The sequence below is a fragment of the Astyanax mexicanus genome, chromosome 13 (assembly GCF_023375975.1).
Source record: "Astyanax mexicanus isolate ESR-SI-001 chromosome 13, AstMex3_surface, whole genome shotgun sequence".
Lineage (NCBI taxonomy): Eukaryota > Metazoa > Chordata > Actinopteri > Characiformes > Acestrorhamphidae > Astyanax > Astyanax mexicanus.
The window spans coordinates 35,278,480-35,304,919 of record NC_064420.1 but is presented as its reverse complement, the minus strand read 5'-3'; the positions used below and the strand labels follow the sequence as shown (position 1 = coordinate 35,304,919).

General features: G+C 37.7%; 1 protein-coding gene across 2 annotated transcripts in view; it reads right to left on the bottom strand.

Annotated features, from left to right (window-relative positions):
* Positions 1–26,440, bottom strand: part of camkvl (CaM kinase-like vesicle-associated, like) — a 66,338-nt gene that overhangs the window by 4,824 nt on the left and 35,074 nt on the right. The window contains exons 1-10 of one of the 2 annotated variants that reach the window (XM_007239155.4): positions 11,120–11,149; positions 9,775–9,881; positions 8,877–9,008; positions 7,666–7,740; positions 7,107–7,245; positions 5,306–5,426; positions 5,122–5,197; positions 4,836–4,972; positions 3,163–3,241; positions 2,991–3,078 (exon numbers count right to left, since the gene is read on the bottom strand). In XM_007239155.4, the coding sequence (XP_007239217.3) occupies positions 2,991–3,078; positions 3,163–3,241; positions 4,836–4,972; positions 5,122–5,197; positions 5,306–5,426; positions 7,107–7,245; positions 7,666–7,740; positions 8,877–9,008; positions 9,775–9,881; positions 11,120–11,131 (966 nt within the window). In that variant the 5' untranslated portion in view covers positions 11,132–11,149. Of the gene's footprint in view, positions 1–2,990; positions 3,079–3,162; positions 3,242–4,835; positions 4,973–5,121; positions 5,198–5,305; positions 5,427–7,106; positions 7,246–7,665; positions 7,741–8,876; positions 9,009–9,774; positions 9,882–11,119; positions 11,150–26,440 lie in introns of those variants that run through there. The other variant, XM_049462905.1, reaches the window with a different exon arrangement.

The window sequence follows — 26,440 nt, the reverse complement described above, 5'->3', positions numbered from 1 at the left end:
CATGGACCTTTGTGATGTCTCAGACTCTGGCTGCTGATGGCGAAGCGGCATTCTTCACCCGGGATTCTTCAACAGGACATAGTCTGCTGAGCCACTTTGTACCCAATCTCAAACACATTTAATGAATGTAATAAGAGTGAATATAAGCAGACTGAGCAGTTTGATTTGCATCTGCATTTTATTATTTCTTCCTTGGTTTTTTTTTCCTTTTCTCATTAAGAGATTTGTGATCAGCTCCTTATGCTTCTATCCAACCAACTACAATGGATGGACGGATAGAATCTGTGGATTTGTTTTTTCAGATTTGACATGTAAGAGAGTAGAGTTTACTTTGTTTATTTATTTAAAACTGACAAAACAGATGAATGTGCTTCTTTAATTTGATGGGGACAATTTTGGTGGTCTGGAAGTTCAGGTTTGTAGACTCTGAATTTTCCTAGAAACAGTAATTTCCTGTACAGTACTGTAACAAAGTCGTTTCCAAAAGTCAGTATCTGAAGGACAGCATTGTGATGTGAAATATTTTATTAATGTGGAAAATGAGCCACACATTTGAGTCAAGTCATTTCAGCGCATCACTTTGTTTCTGTGAAGAAAGGACCTTATTTTATGCAAATATCTAAAATCTGATTGAAGCACAAGGTGAACTGGACCAATGGATCAGGGACACAGTCAATCATGTAGTGGAAAAATGACCCTCTTCTCTTTTTCTCCTTTTTTCTGTTTCTGCTCTTTCTTTCTGTTTTACTTATATATGACCTCTACACACACACACACACACAGACAGACACACACACACACATATACGATAGCTCCTCATTCACACATACATGTGACACTCTGATGACGCTTTATTCTGGAGTTTAATCTGAGAAAGTGGAGGGCTGAGGAGAACTCTATCCAGGGCAGTGTGGGTAGAGCCAGGCTGCGTATGACTGGAGGCATATGGGAGCAGCTGGGCAGTGATAGGCTTGCCACTTATCGACAGAAGGAGGCTTCAATAGAGAGAGACTCTTTTCGACAATCAGACTTGAACTCCATATCTCTTAACAGTGACTGCTGTCAGAAAGCCAGCCCAGGTCATGGGAAACTGAGGACATGGCTCTTTACTGCAAAAAATGACATCTCGGCACAGGAACGCACCTTATATATATATATATATATATATATATATATATATATATAGACATAGATAATATATTGTAGGTGTCACACAAAATCCTTTTATCTCTTTGTAAACTGTGACATAATTTTATAGCAGTTGCTGTTTATATTTAAAAAAATGTAATGATAAATGGATTAATACAAATGCTCCAAAATTATAAAATTTTTATATTAATATAATGAATTACAATGTTTTTGACTGACCTTCACTGAACGTTTCTTTTTGCTTCTCCTTTAAAGGTTTTTGTGTGACAGATTCAATATATGTAATATTTCTTATTAAAAGTTATTGTAAAAACATTTTAGGACTATTAAGTCTATTTTCTAGACATTGTTAAATATGACATACTGTCATTTTTTCTAAATCTAAGTAAGAATGTTACTTATAAGAGTTCTTTCTAACCTACTGCTAGTCATTTTCTTCAAGTCTAATTTTTAAATTAGACTTAAGTTTATCTTTTAAAGAAATTACTTCACAAAACATAATTTATTCTGTATATTATACCTATATATACAGTGTATATATAGGTATACAGTGTCAGTGTCCCATGACTTCTGGCATGTCAGTGTGTACACTGACATGCCAGAATTCATGGGACAGTGACTAGTATCATGTCCTATTTCTTTTGTTATGTCCCATGGAAGCTAAAGAATATAACACTGACCTGCAGGATGTGTGGGAGGCTGAGTCCACCTGCATTAAATGCAAGTGGATGTGACTGCACTGTTCACTGTGGGCGATAATGGCTTTTATTACATATTCCTGAGAAATGTTAAATGTTTGCACTCCTAAAATTGAATGTAACATCTCACAAATTGTACAGCTGTGGGCATTCCCAAGCCACACCCCTCAGGAGATTATCTAATTACATACTGCTATACTGTATATTAGATCTAAGATGTTTTCAATGGTCAAGTCATTTTTTACATTACATTCCAAAGCGACTTACAATAGTGAAGTACAAAAGTAATAGAAGTTACAAACATCTTTAGATAGGGCCTAAAGGAGGTGAAAGGGAAATAATAAGATAGAGAAGTGAAGGAGGGGAAGAAGGAAATGAGGTTAGAAGTAGTTAGTGTGTTAGAGGTGTTAGGAGAGTAAGTGCTCTTTGAAGAGCTCTGTCTTCAGGAGTTTATTAAAGATAGCGAGAGATTCTCCTGATCTGGTAGTGGAAGGTAGTTTGTTCCACCATTGGGGAACTCTGTATGAGAACAGTCTGGATTGCTTTGTGTGAATGTTTGTTTGGCAAAGAGAGGCGACGTTCATTGGAGGAGCGCAGCGGCCGGGAGGTAGCGTAAGCTTTCAGGAGCGAGTGCAGGTAGGAAGGAGCTGTTCTGTCATCACCTTGTAGGCGATTGTAAGAGCTTTGAATTTGATTTTTAATTTTTTAACTTTAGTGAAAGACAATTTCACAGGAAAAAATAGTACAGAAATGATTCAAATAATTTTATAACATCCATAAAAGAATTGTAACATGAGAAAAAAGTCTTTAACAAATACACTTATATATAAGATGCTTCTACTTGTTAATATATCATTTCTTGCAGTGCTAGTACACTGTGCTTCACTAGGAGAGATATAAGTGCTCAAGTCAATGATTGTCTTGGCAAAGAAAAGAGCTCAGGCCTCCGTACTGTCTTGTGAGGATCAACAGTACCTTCAACTCCTGGGTATCCCATGCAAGGGGAAAGGAAACGATTAACAGAGCGATCAGAACGCTTACTGTCACACTTATCACCAGCATTTCTGTCATGCACATCCTCATCATCATCATTGTCCTTGTCAGGCACAGGGTCTGATTTGTGAGCTGCGAGGCTCTGCTTACCCTCCACTTCGCCTTGGCGAAGTTCTTCTCAAACTGAGCACACACGCCGTCCTTCAGGTTCTTTTCTGAGGCACCGTTTCCAGCAATCCTGTCAGTGACACACAGTAGCTCTGAGTACTTTTGAAACACAAGTCATGCGGGTTAGTGTGAGTACTCTATATATGCAGCTTACCACTCATGCCACAGTGCATCCTGTGCTGTAATTCTTAGCATCTGGTCAACATCCATCAGCCTACACACCAGATCTTTAGCTGTAGGAGTGGGAAAAATGAATGGAGAAAAAGCAGTTTGATTTTATTCATTCGAGTAGGCTATAAAATATATATTTGTAAATGAATGTGCATTGGTCGCAGTTTGGCTGTATTTTGAATAAATAAATTAATATATCAATGCAACACTCTAATTTCTAAGTAGGGTTCCCTGTCACATGATGCTACAGCAACTTGGCATATAGCTTGAGATATATTTGTTCACTTAACCTTTATTTGTCTTATTTAAAGGAGAAATCTGGTGTGAAATGGACTTTGAGTGCAGTGAAACATGATAACGAGTACAAAATTCCGTCAAATAGCTCACATCTGTTCACCCCCAACATTCTGAAATACAGCACTTTAAGTCGATGCTCCCAACAGGCTTGCAATGTTAGTGATAGAGGCATAGCTTTACCCCTACAAAGAAATGGACATTTTACATTAACAAGCTCAAAGCTCCACACTTCCTAGGTAGAATTCCGAGTGCAGTGACATTTAAAACAAGGCACTGTGAACTTCAAAAGTGCACAGATCACACAGCATCCTGAGCTTGTTCTCTGGGTGCTGCCATCTTGAAATTAAGTCACAAAAAAGTTGACAGATGAACACAAAAGAATAGGTAAGACAGTCCTCATATTCTGCCATTCTTGCAATATTTGCCAACTTCTGTTTTACCAACTCCAGTCTAAAACCTCAGGGTACTGTGTGTATAAACAGTGTTTTGATAAATCATCTGTGCATTTTTTCAAAGTTCTCAGAGCCTTGTTTTAAATGTCAGCGCCCTCAGAATTTTACGAAGTTTAAAATATTGTTAATGTAGTTTAAAGCTACTAATGTTGTAAAAATAGCTATTTCTTTCCATGAGCAATGCTATGCCCCTATCACTAGCATTAGCGAAAAGCAGTAGCAGTATTTCAGAACGTTGAGGGTGAAAATGTAGTTAGAGTATTTAGGTTGTGTTATATAGAAACATTATACATAAACAGACACACATACAGCTCTGGAAAAAAATAAGAGACCACTTAAAAATGATGAGTTTCCTTCATTTTACCAAATTGAAAACCTCTGAAATATAATCAAGAGGAAGATGGATGATCACAAGCCATCAAACCAAGCTGAACTGCTTGAATTTTTGCACCAGGAGTGGCATAAAGTTATCCAAAAGCAGTGTGTAAGACTGGTGGAGGAGAACATGCCAAGATGCTTAAAAACTGTGATTAAAAACCAGGGTTATTCCACCAAAAATTGATTTCTGAACTTTATGAATATGAACTTGTTTTCTTTGCATTATTTGAGGTCTGAAAGCTCTGCATCTTTTTTGTTATTTTAGCCATTTCACATTTTCTGCTCTAATAAATGCTCTAAATGACAATATTTTAAATTGGAATTTGGGAGAAATGTCTGCAGTTTATAGAATAAAACAACAATATTAATTTTACTCAAATGTAAACCTATAAAAAGCAAAATCAGAGAAACTGATTTAGAAACTGAAGTGGTCTCTTATTTTTTCCAGAGCTGTGTGTATATACTAACTTTCAACTGTTACAATATTACTTTTGTTCAGCATATGTCATAAAACATGAACTTTGTGTACCAGCAGGTGATATGTCATCCCAGTAAGGAGAGTCAAACTCAAAGTCTCCAGCGACAATCCGGCAGAAGATGATACGGTTGTGCATATCTGTATTCTCCTCCTCTGTCTCATCATAGAATGGAGGATTTCCTGACAACCTGAAAAATGAGATATTTTAAATAAAAAACTCTTTTTTAATAGAAATAAAAACAGTTTGACAGATGAAAAGTAAATATCATACTAATGTATCTAATGAATCGTATTTAATCTGTTATTGTCCACTATCCTGACAGTTATGCTCGCTTACAGCATATACATGATGACTCCAACAGCCCAGCAGTCCACTGGCCTTCCGTACCGATGCCGAGCCACCACTTCTGGAGCTGGAAGGAATCACAGAAGTAGACAGAATAAATGAACAGAGCTTACAACACGTTAAAGCTTATAATTACAATAATATGGAAATGAAGTGATCATCTGCTGGTTGTTACCCAGGTACTCCGGTGTTCCACACGGTTCAGTAATGGAGCCGTTCTCGAATCTGGACAGGTAGAAATCCCGCAGCACCACCTTGTTGTGGTTATTCTCTGTGTAGTACATCAAGTTCTCCAACTGAAATCAGGAGGCACAAGATAAATGTAGAGAAAACAGCTGAAATATAAAGCTTAAGATGGTTGTAAATACCTTGTTAAACTCTGAAATTGTAAACGAGGATGTTAGTTGCTAACCCTTTTTTGAAAATGATCTGCCAATATTGATTTTATTTTCATATTCAATTAAATAAAATTTTATTTATATAGCGTTTTTACAACAAAAGTTGTCACAAAGCAGCTTTACTGAGAAAACAGGTCCACGCCTCTTATAAGCGAGCACCACAGAGATGCCAATAATTGTGATGACAACAGTGGCAAGAAAAAACTCCCTACTTGAAGAGGAAGAAACCTTAGAAGAACCCAAGACTCAGTCAGAAGTATTGATTTCTACCTTTTTCATATGATTATGCATTGCTTACAGAAATAAGAAACCTTGAGAAACCTTCATTTTTAATAGTACATGCTATGTTTAAGGTGAAAGGCTGCCGAAATACTGCTTTCTTTTTTGTGTCCTTGAATAGTATTGTAAGTAAGTCATCCTTCAGCATTGAATAAAATACAGGAGGAAATAATACATGTCCCTGACGCACAATTTAGTCATTAAAACGATCAAAAATATTATAGGAAAATCTATCTAACATCCTTTTTTCCTGAACATATTGATTTAAAGGCAGATGCAAATAAAAATTAGATTCATTACATTTACAACAACAGCTGTTCACCAGCCCACACTACAGCATTGCACACGGTGGGATTCAGCACCCCCTTAACAAATCCGAAGCAGTGCCCCTAAAAGCCAAGTAAAACTGCAGGAGTTGGCATGTGCTGTGCACTAGAGGGCACTAGAAACCCATCCAGCTCTTCCAGCAGAAGCGCACGATTACATTAATGACTACTGAGAGATGGATTAGGGCCATTAGAGACTATAACACTATTTGTTCCATTCACATTAGTTTTGCACATTAAAACTAACCATAAGGGGCCATCTGTATTATCACAGCTGTGCAGCTTCATGAGTCAAACAGGGCTAAGTGTTTGGTTAATATCTCTGATTACTGTCTCTAATACCCTGCAGTGATGGAGTTTTTATGTGTGATGGCACACATGGCTCACCACTCCAAAACTCCTCTTAACAACTAATGAATCACATCCTCAAACTAATAATCACAATCAACTTTAGGCTTACATAACCGGAAACTAATGATGAAATCATAGACCACTGAAAAAAACAACACAGCTCTCACATGAAACTTTTGATATAATCTTATAAAATAATTACAAAACAGCTCTTTCTTTTTGATTAAAGTTTTTAAACTGCAGTCCCGCTGCTGCAAAGTCACTTCTGTCAATGTTGTTTTTTATTTTTAGCTTCGGGAATGTTACTTTTAACGTTTCCATTATGTAAGTATTCATCTAGCTTGAAACGTTACGTAAGAAACGTTCTAATAATGTTGTGATACAAACCATTATTGCTTTACATGTTTTTAAAATGTTCCTGAGACATTATTTTTATAACATTAGAGGTTAAACTTCCTGGAACCTTTTTTTAAGAATATCACTAAGCATTCTCTGTTAGCTGGGTAATTTGGTCTTTTGATGCCTCTGCAAATAAGTTGAATGTGGCTCAATAAGTTTTTTTTGCTGCAGTGGTGATGAAATACATCAAAGAATACATCACAGAAACATTTCTTAAGCCCACCTTTAAGTTTCTGTGGACGATGTTGAGGGAGTGGAGGTAAGCCACTGCCTCTAGGAGCTGCCGGATTACGTTGGCGGCATCTCTCTCTGTGTAGTTTCCCTGGTCCAGGATCCAATCAAACACATCCCCACCTGTGGCCCTGCGACACACACACACAAACACACACACATTGTAAAACACAATGTACTTGCATTCCATTAGTCTGTGGACTTTTTTTATTTTTGAAATTAAAATTAGAGAAATCCTTCAGCATTAGATTTAGTCTGTATCTCTCTTGGCTTTGTCTGATGAAAATATTACTCTCTGTGGGGGTTTCATCGTTTCACAAAAGCTAGCTCTATCTGTCATCACCCACGCTGATACTGATGAGGCCATTAGACCTATCTAATGTGTGGTCTTCAAACAGTAGTGTGTCATTCACATAAAAATATTAGCATAAAGAAATGGTACACAATCAGGGGGTCCTTTTAAATATCAGACGTGTGACAGATTAGTCACCTGGCTCTGAGAGACACAGAGGGAATTATGAATGATCAGGGATAAGGCAGGTCACACTCACAGCTCCTGGATGATGTAGAACTCTTTCCTGGTCTCGAAGGCGTCGATCAGCTTCAGAATGTTTGGATGGTTCATCCTGCAGGAAGAGATCAGAGCTAATGGAGGCCTTATTTTATATCTAATAGAGAGAGAGAGAGAGAGGTGCTGCAGAAATAGCAGCCTGCTGTGCAGACGGCTCAGCATGGAGGAAACGAGTGCACAGAGGCAGCCCTGCCTTTCTCCATCCTCACCTGCTTCCCTCTATCTCTCTTTCCACATCACACTGCCTTCTCTGTCTCTCTCTCTCTTTTCATTTTACTTTTTCCTCTCTCTTTATTTAACTTTTCTCTATCCACCTTCCTTTTTCCTTTTTCTTTCGCTATTCCTTATTTTCTCTCTCACACACACAGTGCTCTTTCTCTTGTTCTCTATTCCCCCTTAATTATGACTCTTTTTTCATTTCTCTCTACTCTCTTCCTGCTTCTGTCTCTCTTTATCTTTCTGTCCATTCTTTCTCCTTTATTGTTCTTCCTGTTCATTTTCCACTCTTTCCTTCCTACTTCTCTCATTCACTCTTCACTCTCCATGCCTGTCTTTCTTTCCCTCTTTCACTCTCTCTCCATCCTCTGTCCATCTCTTTCCCCCTCCTCTTTTTCCTTCCTCCTTTTAGTCTTTCTTACATTTTTGTTTCCCTCTCTCCCTTCTCCCTCTCTCCATTTCTCACTTCTCTCTTTATGCCATGTCTCTCTCTCTCCCTCAATCTTCCTCTCTAGCCACCTGTTCCCCTTTCTTTCTTTCTTTCTTTCTTTCTTTCTTTCTTTCTATATCACCAATCCATCTCTTTCTCTTCTATTACTTCCTGTCTGTTTCTTTCTCTGCCTATTTCTCTCTTTCACACTTTTGTGTATATTTTCTTTCTCTACACTCTGCTTCCTTCCTTCCTTTGGTTATATATATATATATATATAATTTGTCTCTCTCTTTCCTATACTTTTTTTGTCTTTTTCCTTCCTCTCTGTATTTCTTCCTTCTCTCTCTCCCTGCCTCTGTGTCTTACTATACATCTTCCCCCTTCCTTCACTCCTTTCAAATCTCTCTCCACCTTTCTTTCTCTCTCATGCTCTGTGATTATAATTATTCTCTTTCTCTCTCTCACTCACTTGTTTGCTCTCCCTCAGACCCACACTCTAACAAATGCATGATCAGCTGTTGATGTTTTGAATTATGCCGTACATTTTCAGGATCATGATCTCGTTCTTGGCCGCCTTCCGTACTTTCTTGCCATCCTTCTTGAGGAATTTCTTGCAGGCATAGACCTTGTCCGTCTGTCGTTCTTTTACCAGGCACAGCTCACAGAACTCCTTCCTGCAGAGAGAACAGTACTGTGTGTTGTTTTGTTTTCCACAAAATAACTCTCAACAGTGCCAAACTACTCATTTAGATGACTTAATCACAAACTGAACACATATATATTTGAATACTGTATGTTGTTGCTGTCACACATTTTTGGATATACAAGGTTCTGGCATGACAGCAATGAAATACACATGTTTCTATACACATGTTCTGTATGTTTAAGATAAAGGTGTTCTTTAGGTTCTTTGAATAATGTCATGAAAATCCTCTTTCTCAAGTTTCTGCTTTAAGTGGTTCTTTACACTCACACATCTCATTTACTAAAATGATGGATTTAACAAAATAACAAAATCATTTGTGGCACCTTTCCTTTTTATCTCATATTTCTGTCATGCAAAAACCTTCCACCCCAAATACTCCAGCTTTACAGGAGAAGCAAACCCCTTAAATATAAATGCAAGTTATTTTGGTTATTATTGGTTCATACATCATGGAATTTTGACACAAATAAAGAACAACCACATTCAAATTATGGCAAAACATACAAAAACAACAAAAGGAGACACAAGGTTTTTGCATGGCAGCAATGATATAAAAATATGATCATGTAAACAGACCATTTACTGACTGTAACTGAATGAATGCATTTCTATGAAAGGTGTTGTGAAGGCCCATTAATGGACCATAATGGACATTCCTTACTGTAATGGTCATTAGAGCGTAACTGGCAGGGTGCTATTCTCAGGCAGATAATGATTTGTGTATTGACACTCACGCCTTTAGGACCTGTCCGATCTCGTATTTGTCTGTGATGTCTGATAGGCTGTGGTACGTCCGCCCATCTCGTAGGGCAAGGCACCCAAATGGCATGACAGCATCCACCTATGCAATGCAGGAAGAGAGGAAGAAAATATGCCCATCTCAATAAAACTAGTGTCATTCAGCCAACAACACACGTCTCTGCAGCTTAGCCTCACTGAGAACTGAGGGCAGCATCCATACACAATACCATCCTGTACACTATTCCAGTCCCTGAGGGCAGCAGATTTCTGTAAGTGCTTCACATATTCCCAGGGTTCACTGCACTCTCTGAATTATGAAACAGTCAAAATATCAACAACTCTAAACTGGTGGATAACAGCCTAGTTTTGTTATTTTTTAATATATTAGCTTTATTCATAGTTATTTTATAAAATTATCAATACCTCTTTCTTTTTCTGTAAGGTAATATATACAATTTATGTCATTTTATTGTGGCATAACTATTTTTATTTTTGTATATTTTAAGATAAAGTGTAAAAACATGGATTCTTTTATTAGGTGAGATATATAATAATAACTCATCCTAAATAGTTGTCCAAGGTTTCAAAAGATAAGGTAACAAAAATCAAAGCAAAGTTTTAAAAATACAACAAGTTCAATCGGTCATTAAGAAAAAATATGTTTTTCCTTTTTTAATCAAATAAATAACACTGCATTTTTAAATTATCATATGAGATTTAGTTTCTATTATGTCTATTTTGTTATGTCACATCAAAGGACACACCTTAACATGGCAAGCTGCTATTGTATTTCAGACTGCTGCTTGGTATTTACAATGCAGTTTCTAAGCTATTGCATCCTATGTGACTGCTATGGTATCTCAGGTGGTTGCTCAGGTGTTGTCATGTTTTTACTGCAGTTACCCATGTTGATAGTTGGAAGTGTATTTGTAGAACTGCTGTATTTAATGGCTGCCAGATAATTTGCACCCCATTCATTACTTTGGGACAAAAAATATCAAATGCAGGAAATGCATTTAACATTAACATCATTTACTGACCATATAGAAGCACATTGTAGTTCTATTAATACAGAGAGAAAATGATTTCATAAAGTGGTTCCATACGATCAGAGTGAGCAATCTGGTGTTATGTCTGAAATAATGTTGATATTTAAAAACTGCAGATACATGCTGAGATACATGATGAAAATCTGACCAAAAAAAAAAAAGAAGAAAATACAAAAACCAGAAGAAGACTTATGTAATAATAAACATTCAGAAACAGTATGCCAACATATAATATACTGGCTTGCAATGCACAAGCATAATAAGTTAAAATCTCAAGTAAAATACATACTTGATCGTCCATTTTTCCCCGCTGCAATACGTAATGTATATACGATCTGTAGCTCGAAATGTCCAATCCAGATGTCACATGATTGCCAGCTCGAAAAGATGACGTATCGTTTTCACATACCATATGAAATCATTCCAGCAGATGTTTGATGATGTGTGTGTGTGTGTGTTGGAGCATGCAGGATGGTTTGGCTGAAAACTCAGCAGCAACGGTTAGCACTGATGATGAAGAGAGGAATGAGAAGTGAAAACAATCTGCATCATCTGTGGAGGGAGTGGACGGTTGTGAACTCTGTCCCATAGCTGTGTAATCCTGCTCCTGCCTCTAATCCCTAATCCGAATCCGGCACACAGATTGGTCGGGATGGTCTGACCTGGCTTGGCAAGGGCTGGTGGTGGAGGGATGCGGAGATACATTACATAATCATATTTTATGAAATTGACTTTGGGGGCTGCTGCACCGACAGAAGTGAGGGATTGGGCATGATGCCCTCTGTTCTGCTGGCACTGAAACGGGATGTGTGCACGTGCTCAGTCTGAAGGAGTGGAAGTACACTTCACCCGCAGGCCGGCTGCACAGCTGTGCGTCTGCCGAGGCTTCCTTAAGCGCTGATGCCCGTGTGATCTCGCTTGCTGATTTGGCAAAAGATGTTTTGCGAACAGCTGAACTGCCTCGAAGATAGAAACTGGCGGCACGCTGTTTAAAATACCAGGGGCCTGATGGTCAAGCAGGAGGTGTACGCAGACATTTGGACAGAGTAACTGCGCAGTCTATGCTGGAGATCAGTTTATCTCTGCGAGGATTATATTAAACACTGGCGATTTCACTGCGTAACATCTGTGGGAAATTCTGTTCGTTCATTTACTGGGCTGCTGTATTATAATGAACTCTGGGCATTTCTGCACACAGCAAGGGGCTTAACTGAGACTCACTAAGAGATATACAAGGATTTATAAGCAACTACACAAGAACTCTGATTGCAATCTGTCAGCTTGGCAGAAATAATAATAATAATAATAATAATAATAATAATAATTTATTATTATTTCTTAAAGTAAACAGAATTGTTGCTAAAAAAAGTGTTCCTAAATGCCACGCTGAGGTGCTGTTGTTTTTACATAAAGATAAAACTTCATTACATTTTTGATCTAAACATGAATACATAGTATCAACCCAAATAAATTTGCTTTTAGCATTATGTTGTCATTTCATGTAGATGCAATCTAATTCATTTATGTTCAAACTGTCACACACAAGGTAGAATCTGGCATGGTTATGCCCAAAACTTCACTGGTCACTGAGGGTTTGGGGCTTAATAATGTCTTTTTTTTTTACTTTGTCACTGTGTAGTCTTTCCCCATTAGGCTACACCTTTCTCTCTCTGTTTACATTAATTAATATAAAATTTTGCTGGCCTGGCCTCAGGGTTAAAGACTGTAAGAGCAAGTTACAACTCTCTCTGTTACTATCAGGAACTGATGGCTGAATGCTACAGTGACCAATTACGAAGAATTATGTCATTATCACTTGTGAAAAATGGTCATGGTTAGAAAAAGACTATGATATTAACTGAATAAATCTGATTCAGGTTAATGGAACAAACATGCGGAGTATATATATATATATATATATATATATATATATATATATATATATATATATATATACTCCGCATGTATATATATATATATATATATATATATATATATATATATATATATATATATATGTTACATCTGTCATTTGTTTTAAGTGAACATTAGGAATGTGTTTTTTGACACACATGGGTTTTGTGCAGGTTTATTAAAAGTAATTTTAATATTAAGAAAACATAATTCAGTCAAGTGGAACCACTGTCCATGAATACGTTAAGTTGCACTCTAAAAAGTGATTCTGTGTTTTAGTCAGTGGAAACTAATATTATTAAGTGGAGTGAACTTATCGGCCAGTATAACTCAATAAAATGAGTTCAGAGAACTTCAACCTGAAAACTTAAAAATGTTGGTTGAACCAATGAAAAAATGTGATTTGAACCAACTTTTAGTCACTACCTGTGTCAATGCTCTTTCTAGAGTGTTGGTTCATGCAGCTTTCCTATAGGCTCCTGTCACCATATATCTGCATATTGGGTGTGGCCTCTTCCTTACTTACCATCTTTGTGTTGTCTGTTGCCCAAAGCTACCTTATCCTGGGCGTGCAATATTATAATATAATTTGATTGCCAGGCCTCAGTGTTTGTGGGCTGTAAGAGCACATTAACTTTATTCTAGGGCTGGCCCGAATAGCGTTTTTGAGCTCCGGATATTCGGCACTGATTCGAAGCGAATATTCGAATATTCGTTTTTAAAAAAAGAGGTAAAAAAAATAAATAAAAAAAAAGCAAATCACGGCCCCTTTAATCCACTGAAAAATGTTCAATTTGCTCTGACCGACGAGACATATTCACCCCGGATTTTTGGTGTTTTTATCCCCCATATTTTTGTGTTTTCACCCCATATTTTTTCTGTGTTTTTAGCCCAGATTTCTTTGTGTTTTCATCCCGGAATTTCTGCTGCCCCACGCGGCTTATCCGCTGCGTAAGCAGGCTAGGAGGCTGCTGCTGCACGGTTTCTCCGCTGCGCAAGCCAGCCCAGTAAATTGCTGTTTGTGTTTTCACACTTAGGCTATTTGCTTAAAAAAACAAACAAAAAAAAAACGTTTGTTCAGGAAGTATTTTATATTCTTAAACATTGTTAATTATATTAGAGGACAGTCATTGTAAACTGTACTTGGTCTATTTCGGTTAAAGGATTGTGCAGGGCATATTACTGATTTTGTATTTTTGCACTTGGGCTATAAGCTCAATATTAAATATTATGTTTAGAAATTATTTTATATTTTTAAACCATGTTAAATTATATTAGAGTAGAGGAAAGTCATTGTTAATGACGTTATTGTACTTGGTCTATTTCGGTTTAAGCATTGTGCAGGGCATAGCCGTATTACTGATTTTGTATTTTTGCACTTGGGCTATAAGCTCAATATTAAATATTTCGTTTGCTTAGAAATTATTTTATATTTTTAAACCATTTTAAATTATATTAGATAAGAGGAAATTCGTTCAGACATCATTTTTGTAGGCCAGGCTTTTGTAACCGATTTAGCCCCTACTGTTGCCACATTACCCCATACGTTTTATTATATAAATCAGTTTCGAAGAGCCTGCATTTTTTTTTATCATGTATAATAGAGGTCTGCGCGAGACTGATTTTTAAACCCACTCTTCCACGCTCCCGCGTTTCTGTCTCGTTACCGCTCCGCAAAAAAAAATGCTTCTTTTAATCCCGCGCCCGCCCGCCACATACACATTTCTGCCGCTCCCGCCCCGCGTTCCTAATATAAATTAAATAAACTACATTTAATGCTTCAAATTTACTTATATATTTATTAAAACAGCAGCGCGGTCCCGTTCCTTACCCCAGTCCAAACACCGTCGGTGTGTGCGTGTGTGTGTCGGTCCATCCTGCGCGTTGAGAGTTTTCTTTAGTTTTTTTTTTTTTTTTACAATTATTACAGTTTTCTTGCTCCCGCATCGTCTGGATTAAACTCCCGCTCCAGCCAATAACAGTTCAGTTCTGTCCCGCGCGCAAGATATTCTGACGGGACCCGCTAAAACAGAAGTGGTTAGAGTGAGGTGGAACTCTGGAAAGGAGAAAAAAAACGAATATCCGAATACCAAAATTAAAAACCGAATACCTACTCAACGAACGAATATCCGAATACCCGAATATTCGGGTCCAGCCCTACTTTATTCTGTGTTTTTTTCCAGTGATCACAGTATGCTGGCTTTGAACTACAGAGTTCACTCTTTGCTGAGTTTACTCCAGTATTATACTGTCAGTATTTGCAATTAAATAATAATATACCAAATATGTTGAGAATACCACATTGAGTTAATTCAGACTTTTAAAGCAGCAGGAGAACTTATATTGCTGAGTTTAAACAACTTGAAATGTTTTACATTGTACTTTAAAATTATGAAGCACGTAATTAAGTTGGATAAACTGGATAATTTAAATTGATTTGCCTTAAATTTAAGTTGAGATAATGAAAACTGTCAACTTGAAAGTAATCAAATAATTACGTTGAGCTAACTTAAAGGAATTGTGTTGATCTAACTTGTTTACTTAATTTGTAAAAACTTAATTTATTTATGTGTTACCAATTGAAGTAATTTTTTTAAGTTGGTCCAACAATTCTCTTTTTTCAGTGTGCTATGCTAAACCAGATTGTTGCGATGATGTTGTTATATGGTTGCTAGGTGGGTGCTATAGGCTGCCTCAGTTGATTGCTATGTGGTTGCTAGGTGGTTTCAATGATGTTGCCGGGTGGCCACTGTGGTGTTGCTAAGTAATTGATAGTATGCTAAATGGTTGATATGCTATCCCACACTGTGGATTTATTGATGCAGTGGTGGCAGAGAAGTTGCTATGGTGTTGCTTAGGAGCTGCTAGACAGTTGCTATGGTATTCCAGATTGTTACTATGGTGTCTCAAGTAGGTGATTGGGTTTGGCAGAGTTGATAACCCATGTGATTCGGTGGATGTAAATAGTGTATTTGTGAAATCGTAACTTAAGAATGTTTGCACAGAATTATTTTCTATGGAAAAAGATATATAAAAACTTAAACCCAACAATCAACAAAGTGACTGGGCAAAAATCTGGAAGAAGAAAAATTCAAATTGGATGTCAATTTCTGATCTATACCAATACATATAGTAGCCATAACAACCATAATAACAAAGAGCAGCTGGTTCTTACATATGGTGTAACAAATGAAAAAGTTCTTGAGTTATGGGGAGAACTGCTCATGTTACCCATAGCTTCTCCATCTCCATGACATCCTGTTGTGTTTTGGCCTTTTACACAGTTCATGGAGGAAGAACCATAGTGAGGTGAGTGACAGTAGTAAGGATAATGTGTGGAGAGTGTTTTGTTCCCACTGTTTTTCCAGAGTGACCACCCACCACCAGCTCTAACAAGAGTGCATCTCCTCTCTATCCCCAGGAGACCGAAAATGTCCACTCAGTGAGGTCATCAAAAGCATAATGTCCATGGAGAACCTGCTGCATGCGATGGCCTTCCTGCAGAGATGCATGAAAACACATGAGGTGATGTGACTGCATTAAGTCTGATGGGTGTCATGCAGGAGATCATGAGAAGATTAGGTCTGACAGCTGCCCCTGTTAGTTACACATATAGAACCACTCACTGTATACCACTCCGTAGACGAATGCAGGTGCATCACAACAATGTTGAATGTGATGTTACTTATTGGCATACCCACACAATACTGAGAGGTCTGCACTAGTGCATTAATAGTGTCAGTGTCTGCTTATACTGGGACCAAGCCATTATTTTTCATTTAAATACTTATGTAAGGTTTAAAATGAGCTGTTCTTTTCTTAAGAGGAGCATCAATAAGTAAGCCACTTGAGTAAGCCATCTTGCAAAAACTACTTACTCACTGACTCCACCACTCCACAGAAAGATTTAACTCTATCACTATAAAACAATCCACACTGTGTTTAGGTCTGTTTTGGCCATTATGCTTGTGTAAGTTTTCATTTTTATTGTTTTGTTTTCAAAAAAATATTTAAATCTGTGCAGACAGGGGATAACTGCTTTTCTTAACTTTAGTCCTTATCTTTGGCATTGACCGTTATATGCCAATATAATATATGCCCTTATATACAGCTCTGAAAATAGAGACCACTTAATGATGATGTTTTTCCATGATTTTACCAAATTGAAAAACTCTGAAATATAAGCAAGAAGAAGATGGATGATCACAAACCATCAAACCAAGCTGAACTGCTTGAATTTTTGCACCAGGAGTGGCATAAAGTTATCCAAAAGCAGTGTGTAAGACTGGTGGAGGAGAACATGCCAAGATGCATGAAATATGTGATTAAAAACAGGGTTATTCCATCAAATATTGATTTTTGAACTGTTAAATATTAATGGATATTAAATGGTTTTCTTTGCATATTTGAGGTCTAAAAGCTCTGCATCTTTTTGTTATTTCTTTCATTTCCCATTTTCTGCAAATAAATGCTTTAAATGACAATATTTTTATTTGGAATTTGGGAGAAATGTTGTCCGTAGTTTATAGAATAAAACAACACTGTTCATTTTACTCAAACATATACCTATAAATAGCAAAATCAGAGAAACTGATTCAGAAACTGAAGTGGTCTCTTAATACAGAGCTGTATTAGTCATGACTGGCTAAAACATATCCATAGACCGATTAATCACTTTTTATGAGAACTAAATAGGATGTCATAGCGGCCAGCTAACTATCAATTATCATCCACCTGGGATACCACAGCAACCACTTAGGAACACTACAGCAACCAAATTAGATAATTTTCAACCATGTTGAAAATACCCATTAACACCAACTGCAACCACTGCTATCTAAACCACAGCAACTACCTGGGTATATACAGTATATAGCAGGCACTTCCCAACACAGCAGCAACCACCTGGGCTGGGATGCCATGGCAATCACCGGGCAACAACTGACCTAGACTATAGCAAATACCTGGGATACTATTGCGACCACCTTCAAAGCACTTAGCAAGTTTTTTTACAACCACCCAGAAAACCGTAGCAACCACCTAGTAACACCATAACAACTACCTGTGATACCACATTAACCACTCAGTAACCACTTAGCAACATCATAGTAACCAGATAGCACTTGGAATACCATATCAAGCACATATCATCAGTCTAGTAACTGAAAGTAACGAGAAAGAAAAATAAGCTACAAACATTTCACAAGTTTAAAACAAAACAAAAAAAAATATTAAAATGTGATAATGTACATTCTTAGGCTGTAGGCACAGCTGAAACTCGTGCCTGTAAACCATGTTAAGTAAACCAAACGCAAGCCTTAATTGACTATCAATTTCACTTCAATTTATTTTTATGTACAGAATAGTATATTATAATATTTATCATACCACAGTTAGTTCCAATTCTGAAATCTGATTGGCTGAGAGGCACTATATTAGTGACATTATCAGTCGGTAATGCACTGTATCCAAAGATCCCCCTGTATTACTCCGCCACATACAGATAACCTAGCAACGATGCAGCGCTTACAAGCCAATCAGAACAGTTACAAACAGAGCAGAAATGGAACTGTTTTAACTCGTGGAGTGTTTATAACCAAACAGATCATATTTTCTCATCCTCTTTAAGTGAAAATCTTTTAACAAACAGTGATAATGGAACTTTGTTATAATCGCAATAATACACTTGAGGCCTGCAGCCTCGTGCCTACGACTGCAGCAAAGCAGTGCCAATATTACATGTTATAGCACTTCCTCTCATGTATTATTGCTTAAGTATAAGAAATATAGTATAATATTTAGCTAGATTCTCTCTGCTACATTAGATACCATCAGATGTCTCAAAATCAGTTCCATCACTAACAGTGTTGGGCACGTTACTTTGAAAAAGTAATTAGTTATAGTTGCTCGTTACTTCTCCAAAAAAGTAATTGAGTTACTAGCGAAGTTACTCCACTATAAAAGTAATTAGTTACCAGTAAAAGTAACTATAGCGTTACTTTTTATTATTCGCCCGTCAAAAAAAGGAAATCAATTATGCATTTACTATTATTATTAAAAAAATAACAAACGAAAATAAACCCAAAAATATAATCTAACGAATTTCAAAAAAATAAAACGAAATTCTCCACACAACCAAAGAAAATTACTAAAACTTGAAAAAACGGAAAAAACGGAAAAACGCGCCTGGGAATGAAATTAAACAAACCAAGCCACACTCAAAGGAAATATGTATATATATAAAAAAAACAAAATAATGGACAAAAACAACAATCTAATGACCGTTAAAATGGTATTAATATAACAGCTTCACCAAAAGAGAAATGAGCTTAGATCGTGCCCAAAAAATCCGACCCAGCCGGAGCCCGTGCACGTTCTGCCCAAGCCCGAACCATAAACTGTCATTATGAGCCCGACCCGATCCGCCCCATAAACTGTCTGTTTTCGGGCTGATTGAATGAGCGAAATATGATCAGAATTATGTTAATTAACACTGTAACATAAAAGCACAGAACTATTATTTAATTTAAATGATTTTTAAGAACAGCTACACACAGTGCTGCAAGTCAAACGCGGAGGCGTTCACGTGCGCCCAGAGCTACGTGATTAAATTTTTTCATTTTTATTATAGTTTAATTTGATTTTGTTTTTATTTTTTCTGTTCAGTAAGTTTTTAGGGTGGGCTTGCTAGTTTTTATTAGTTTTTACACATCTCATCAGAGAGATCAAGAAACGTGAGAGAGAAAGAGAGAGAGAGAAAGAGAGAGAGAGAGAGAGAGAGAGAGAGAGAGAGAGAGAGAGATTTGCCTGTTCTGGTATGAGCTATTCACAGGTAAATGTTCTCACACACTGTATCTCCTGTTTCTCTTTCATCTGCCTGGCGCTCATATTGTAATCCCATTCATAGTTCTGCAGTTTCTCAGTGTTTATTTGTTGTATTTTGCGGCTAGCGCGAGCGCTTAGCTAACGGACCACGAGGTGCCGCACGCTCGGCACAACACCTCCCGCTGTTCAACTCCGCTGTACAACAGCGCTTATAAATAAATTAAACACGAAAATTAGGGTATTCTATCAGTAATTTCAGTTCGTTTTAGTTAGTTTTATAAACACAAAATATCGTTTGAGATAGTTATGTTTTTTCCTTTTAATTACCGTTTTTATTAGATTCAGTTAACACAAACGTCCTTATTTCGGAACTTGGGCTGTCCACGGCAATCACTGAATTAATTAGAGCACGCAAATCGTCACAATTGTGCCTCACTTCACCACGCCAAACCACGCAAACCTACAGGCACAGCGGCCAGAAGCTCAAGTTCACCGGAAAGAGGAGGGGTTAACCAGGGCAAAGCGCAGTTAAAAAAAAAAAAGTTCATAGAGCAGCTAAAGTAACGTGCAGTAACGGGGTGTCAGAAATGGTAACGGCATTATAGTTACAGCCATAGTAATTCGTTAGATTACTCGTTACTGAAAAAAAGTAACGGCGTTAGTAACCGTTACTCCCAACACTGATCACTAATGCATTTAGGTTTGGTTGGGAACATGAATATTCAAAGTGACTGCTCTACTTTATACCTCATATACAGTATCTCTTTCATTCTCTCTTGCAAACACACAAACACACACCCGCACTCTTTCACACACACTCACAAAGTCACAGACACAAACAGCCACTCATCTATCATGGTAATATTAGCATTCAAACAGTGGCCGTGCTCTGCGGCAGAAGGCATGTCCACCAGAGACACAGTTAAAGAGAGAGAGGGAGGCAAGGATGAGAGCGGCTCAGAGGGTCCGAGAGGGGGCCTTCCGCTGAGACTAGAAGAGAACAGATGCCCGCCACTCCATCCCCCCTCCATCATTAAAGGCTATGAGAGCTGAGAAAGCCCCCACCCACCCTCTCTTTCAAGGCTAGCTCGCTCTAATGGTGCTCTCTCACTCCTCTTTCCCCTGTCTGAGACTGCTCTTATTAAAGCAATGAATCTTCATCTCTAGAGACACACACATTAAACACCACACCGAATCCCACAGGATGGATGTGAGGAGCCTCACTGTGCTCACAACACATTTGAACCCAAGGCACGCAACAAACTACACACACACACACACATACACATACACACAAACACACACATACACGCACACAGCAATAAGCTCCAGAGGATGCATGCAACAGTGGAGAGGTTAGAGGTGCTCTGATACTACTGTCTTGCCCCCTGCTGCTTGCTCTCTACTTAATCTGCTGCTAAATTACCACAGAACATCCCGCAGAGTGATGTATTCTTATAATCATCACCTTACTGAGCTCTCCGTGTAGCCAGAGCTTGTAAAACACAGTCAACACAGCTGGAAAAGAGAATGACATAGATGCACAAACTACACAAGCTATGAATGAGTGGCAGGAAACACAGCATTTAGTCTGTTTAGTCCAGTCTGTTAAAGGAGAACTCTGGTATGAAATAGACTTTGGGTGTGTTAAAACATGATAAAAGGTACTTACCTTTGTTGATTAGCTCACCTCCGCTCTTTTGCAGCTTTCCGAGATCCAGGTACTTTGTGCACTTTGCCCAAATAGGCTTTAGAATGAGTGAGACGGGGTGTATTTTTCCCCTGCAGATATATTGCTTTTTCCACCGATATCCAGGCTCAAAGTAGCTCCACACTTTATTGGAAGAATCCGGAGACCCCTGACATTTAAAACTACACAAAAAGTTTACTAAAAGCCACTGTTCACATCCCATAGCATAGGTAAATCTCTGGGCGCTGCCATTTGAAATTTAAGTTACTATAAGTCAACCTTCGAGCACGAACGAATAGGTAGGATAGTTGAGCAGATTGCAAAATTAATTTAACTTAAATGCATGAATTCCAGCTGTTGTTTAAAGTATCTGGTTACTGTTGATATTAGAATGCAAAGAACCAACAACAAATTACATAAACATTGCTCAAAAAGTTTTACTATTCCTGCTCGAAGGTTGACTTATTGTGACTTAAATTAAAGAAGGCGGGGCCCAGAGATTTACCTACGCTACGGGATTTAAACAGTGGCTTTTAATAAAATTCTTCTGCAGTTTTAAAGTTCTAAATGCCTTGTTTTAAATGTCAGGGGTCTCAGGATTATACCAATGAAGTGTGGAGCTACTCTGAGTCTGGATAACGGTGGAAAAAGTGATATATCTGCAGGTGCAAAATATGCCCCATCTCACTCATTCTAAAGCCTTTCACAAAATACTGGATCTCAGAAAGCTGTGGGAGAACAAAGGTGGGCTATTCAACAAAGGTAAGTAACGTTTATCACATTTTAATACACCCAAAGTCCATTTTACACCAGAGATATCCTTTAGGGATCCTTTAAGCAGAGTTCTGCTGCCTGCCTGGCCACTGGACCAGTTTCTCCCTCTGAATAAATTTACTTCTGCTTGCCATGACGTTTTGATTTCCTTCCTGTCCGCTATCCTTCTTCCTGTCATTCTCCATTGATCTACTTAATCTACTGCTAAATTAACACAGAACATCCTACAGAGTAATGTATTATAATACTTTACTAAGCTCTCAGTGCAGTCAGAGTTTAAGATAAGATAAGTCAATGTTGTGGAAAGAGACACTGGTATAGCACAAACAAATACAAAGCCTAAACAAAGACTAACCCAGACTAGATTAAAGAAATCCGATGCCAAATCAGAAAGTACACTGTAAAATACTGAGAGATCTAAGATCTACAAATTCCATATTCAAACATTTGTAGGGCAAACTAATTTAATGCCAATGTCCAAGGCAAAGACTTTTATAAACCAATCAATGTAAAGTATAGCAAGAGGCAGCACATGTAGGTGATGATGCCAGGACAGGACAAAGCTGTTTATTGTGTTCATGAAACTGCAGTGTAAAATTAAAACTGTAACAATATTATTTTACATTGCAAGGTCACTTCCATCTTGAGAGTGATGATTCATAATATAAATTCAGACTGCTGAAGTGATTGTGTTCCAGATTTTCAGGTTGTGTTATTCTGCTTCACATGACAATTCTCACTGGCCAATCAGCACTCTGCAAGGTTTACACTTCACAGGTTTACACATTACACGTTTAGTCTCTGCTCTGCTTGCTTAGAAAAACAAGCAAACACATACTAAAAATACCCAGTTCCAGGTGCCAAATTTGCCTAATAGAAAAGCAAAAAAGATGAGTACAGCAAAGTTGAGAAGTGCATGTACCATGCAGTGGAAAATCACCTTTATTAACCTGCACTTGGTAAAATAACTTAATGAGTTAACTTAATGAGCTTGATTAGCCTGCATAAAAAACTTAGCAGTGATCAGTGACCAGCACAGTTTGGCAATTTTAAAATTAACTGACCTGAATCAAACTTTCTGTTAAACTCCCAGACCTAGAACTGAAACTGGCTAGGCCCTCCTTGTGCGCTCCATCACTCACCAGTACTTTTACTATAAGTTTTAATTAATACTGTTTTCCACTGGAAATCTTGTACTAGTTGGTATATACACTATTTATGTAACCCTCTTTTTCTTTTCCTTTCCTTCTCTCTATCATTTATGTTCTGGGCAGCCAGCTACAGTCTTCCCAATGCTAGCGCAAGTCTGTTCTACGTAGGCTTGGTACTGCTGCCTTCCTCACTATATTTACACTTACATTTAAGGTATTTAGCAGCACCCTTATCCAGAGCGACTTACAACAGTGCTTCATTGTTTACTTCAAAATATCCATAGCTAGTTTGAAGAGATTAGGATCAAGAGATACACAAAGCTTGATAATGTTTAGAACCCTATGCGATTTTGTTTAAGATTAGTTTAAGAATTCTTTGAAAAGATAAGTCTTTAGTCGGCGTTTGAAGACCGCGAGTGACTCTGCAGTTCTGACACCCAGGGGAATTTCATTCCATCACCTTGGCGGAGCACAGAGAAGAGTCGGGATGTTTGTTTTCTGTGGATCTTAAGGGACGGTGCTTTGAGCCGAGCTGTACAGGAAGCTCTAAGCACTCATGGTACAGATCTGGCTTTGACCATTAGTGCCATCAAGTAGGAAGGAGCTGGTTCGTTTTTGGCTTTGTAGGCCAGCGTCAGGGTTTTGAATTTGATGCGGGCGGCAACAGGAAGCCTGTAAAGGGAATGTAGCAAAGGAGTCACATGAATGAACTTCGGAAGATTGAAGACGGGTCGTGCTGCTGCATTCTGAACTAGTTGCAGGGTTTTGGTGGCTCGCAGTGGAAGAGCAGCCAGTAGTCTTGAGATGACAAGAGACTGCAAAAGCACCTACGTGGTTTCCTGACTACTGGAATGGTTTCTTCTGTCCCTTGTAACCCATTTGTCTTTTTCATTCTCTCAATTTTCTTTCTTTCTTCTTCTTCTTTGAAAAACATGCAGATGCACTATTTCTACAGTTCTGTCTTATTGTGTTTCCACTACAATGCGTCCTGCACCAGATTCTGGCATTGATTCTTTCACAGCTGGATTAAACTGCATGCCTGTGCAGAAGACGATGTTTAGCCCAAATGGACTTTGCACCAGTTTCATCCCCATTAAGAGTAATGATACCGAGCATGTGTCCGGCATTATTTCTGACCAGAGAAGGATGGGTCCCTCCTTCTGAGTCTTGGTTTCTTTCAGTGTTGCCTCCTCCTGATCTGAGGGAGTTTTTTCTCCACACTGTCTTCACATGAACACTGAGTTCATGACATCATCCGTTATTAAAAGCCCTACATGTAACTCTGTGGAAGCTCCTGTTAGCCTTCACCCTCCCAGCAACGGTTGCATCACGCGACGCATGATGTGGGTGTGAAAAGTCAGTATAGTCATCCTTCTGCAACTGCCACACTGCCTTAAATGCATTATACACTGTAGGCTTGACAGCTGGCCCCTGCGCACACTTTTCATCTGTTTCTGGACACGGAACACCTGCCTCACAATACAGTGAAATTCCTTGTCCATCGTGTTGATACAGTACATCTGAGACTCGGTTTGCAGTTTATCTGTGAAAGATTTCTTTTACACCAGACCTATTTCTTACACTGCTGTCCTACTAATCTTTGATAGACTTCTAACATTAGTCATTAGTTTATCCCACAGATCTTCCATCTGTCCAATCCGAATGCCTCAGTTTAGTGTATAATCTCTTTTCGTTAATTATAGCTCTGATAATTCTCATTTGTTTATCATCATTCTGCTGTCCTGTGCAGCACAGAGGAGGATGAAGAGGAAGTAACCTTATACTTTACAATAAGGTTATATTAATTAACTGTAATTATGATAGGATGTCTCAACTTATTATAAATTATTACAATCATAACATTACATTACATTATTATTTACAACATTAATGATGCCTTAACTAGTGTCAATAAACGATTAGTTGGAACATTACTTAATCGTTTAACCATGTTTTTTTTTTTTTACTATCCTAAGTACTGTTATTTGTGACCCTTGTGCAGTGATGCTAAACTAATTCCTGCTGCTGTCACCCTCAGGTTCCTCATTATTTTTTTTTACCCCAGTTTTCTATTAAGATACTTTAAAATAATGCTCCATGTTCATCTTCATAAAAAGTCAGTAGTGCAAATAGCACTCAAAATTTGCAGTATTTTATGTACCCTAGTCAGTCATAACATTAGCACCATCTGCCTAATAGGGGTGGGCGATATGGCTCTAAAATAATATCACGATATTTCAGGGTATTTTTGCGATAACAATATACTTGGCGATTTAGGAAAACTAAAATAATTAATTCATTTCAGAATATAGTATAATAGTATAACAGTATAATCATAATGTGGCGAAATAAATAATCTAGCATAAAATAATATAATGCAGCAAAAAATATTGCAGAATATTTAGTGCATGCATATAAACTGCAAACTAAAACAATTATACAATAAATACACCGAAAGCTTCACAGTAAATAATAGACTACTTTTAAGACAGAACAGCCCTATTATCACGATATCATGATATTTCTGTGTCATGATATACTGTATACGATACAATACTTCCCACCCCTACTGCCTAATACTTAGTAAGTGTTCCATGCAACATGATCCTTTAAATCCTGTTAGCTGTGAGGTACGACCTCCATGGATCACATCAATGAGCCTTGGGTTCTGGTATATTCCACTCCTTGACAGATGCCACTGTAGATGAAGATAATCAATGTATTTCACTTCGCCTGCCAGTGGTACTAATGTTATGGATGATTGGTGTAAAGGTACAAAATCAAACAATAACTACACATTTGGCAAAAGGCTGAATGCCAGATACTGAATATGTTTTTTGCAGGATTCATTTATATTTTCCCCTTTTTCACCCATAAAACATGAACATACATTTACCTCAGTAGTGCTATTTTAATCATACATTTACATAAGCAGTGCAATTTTAGTCATAAAAGTGCTATCTAAGTAACTAAGTTACACAAAATAAGGCAGACAGTCTTCTGAGTAAACTGATTCCAAGTGCAGTAAGTGATATTTCATGCTTTATTTTGTTTAATTTATGCAAGAAATTTGTAAAAATGAACTCAGCTCTTCCTGATGGTCATTAGTTTGGCTGAAAATCAAAAAGCCTTTTTTGCCATTTTCAGTTGTTGAATTTTTTTGTTGCTTTAATAAAAGTTCTAAAAGTAGATTTCAGAACATTACATGCTTTTTACTACTGCAGTATAAAAATCCATGTTCCATGTTAATAGGTTA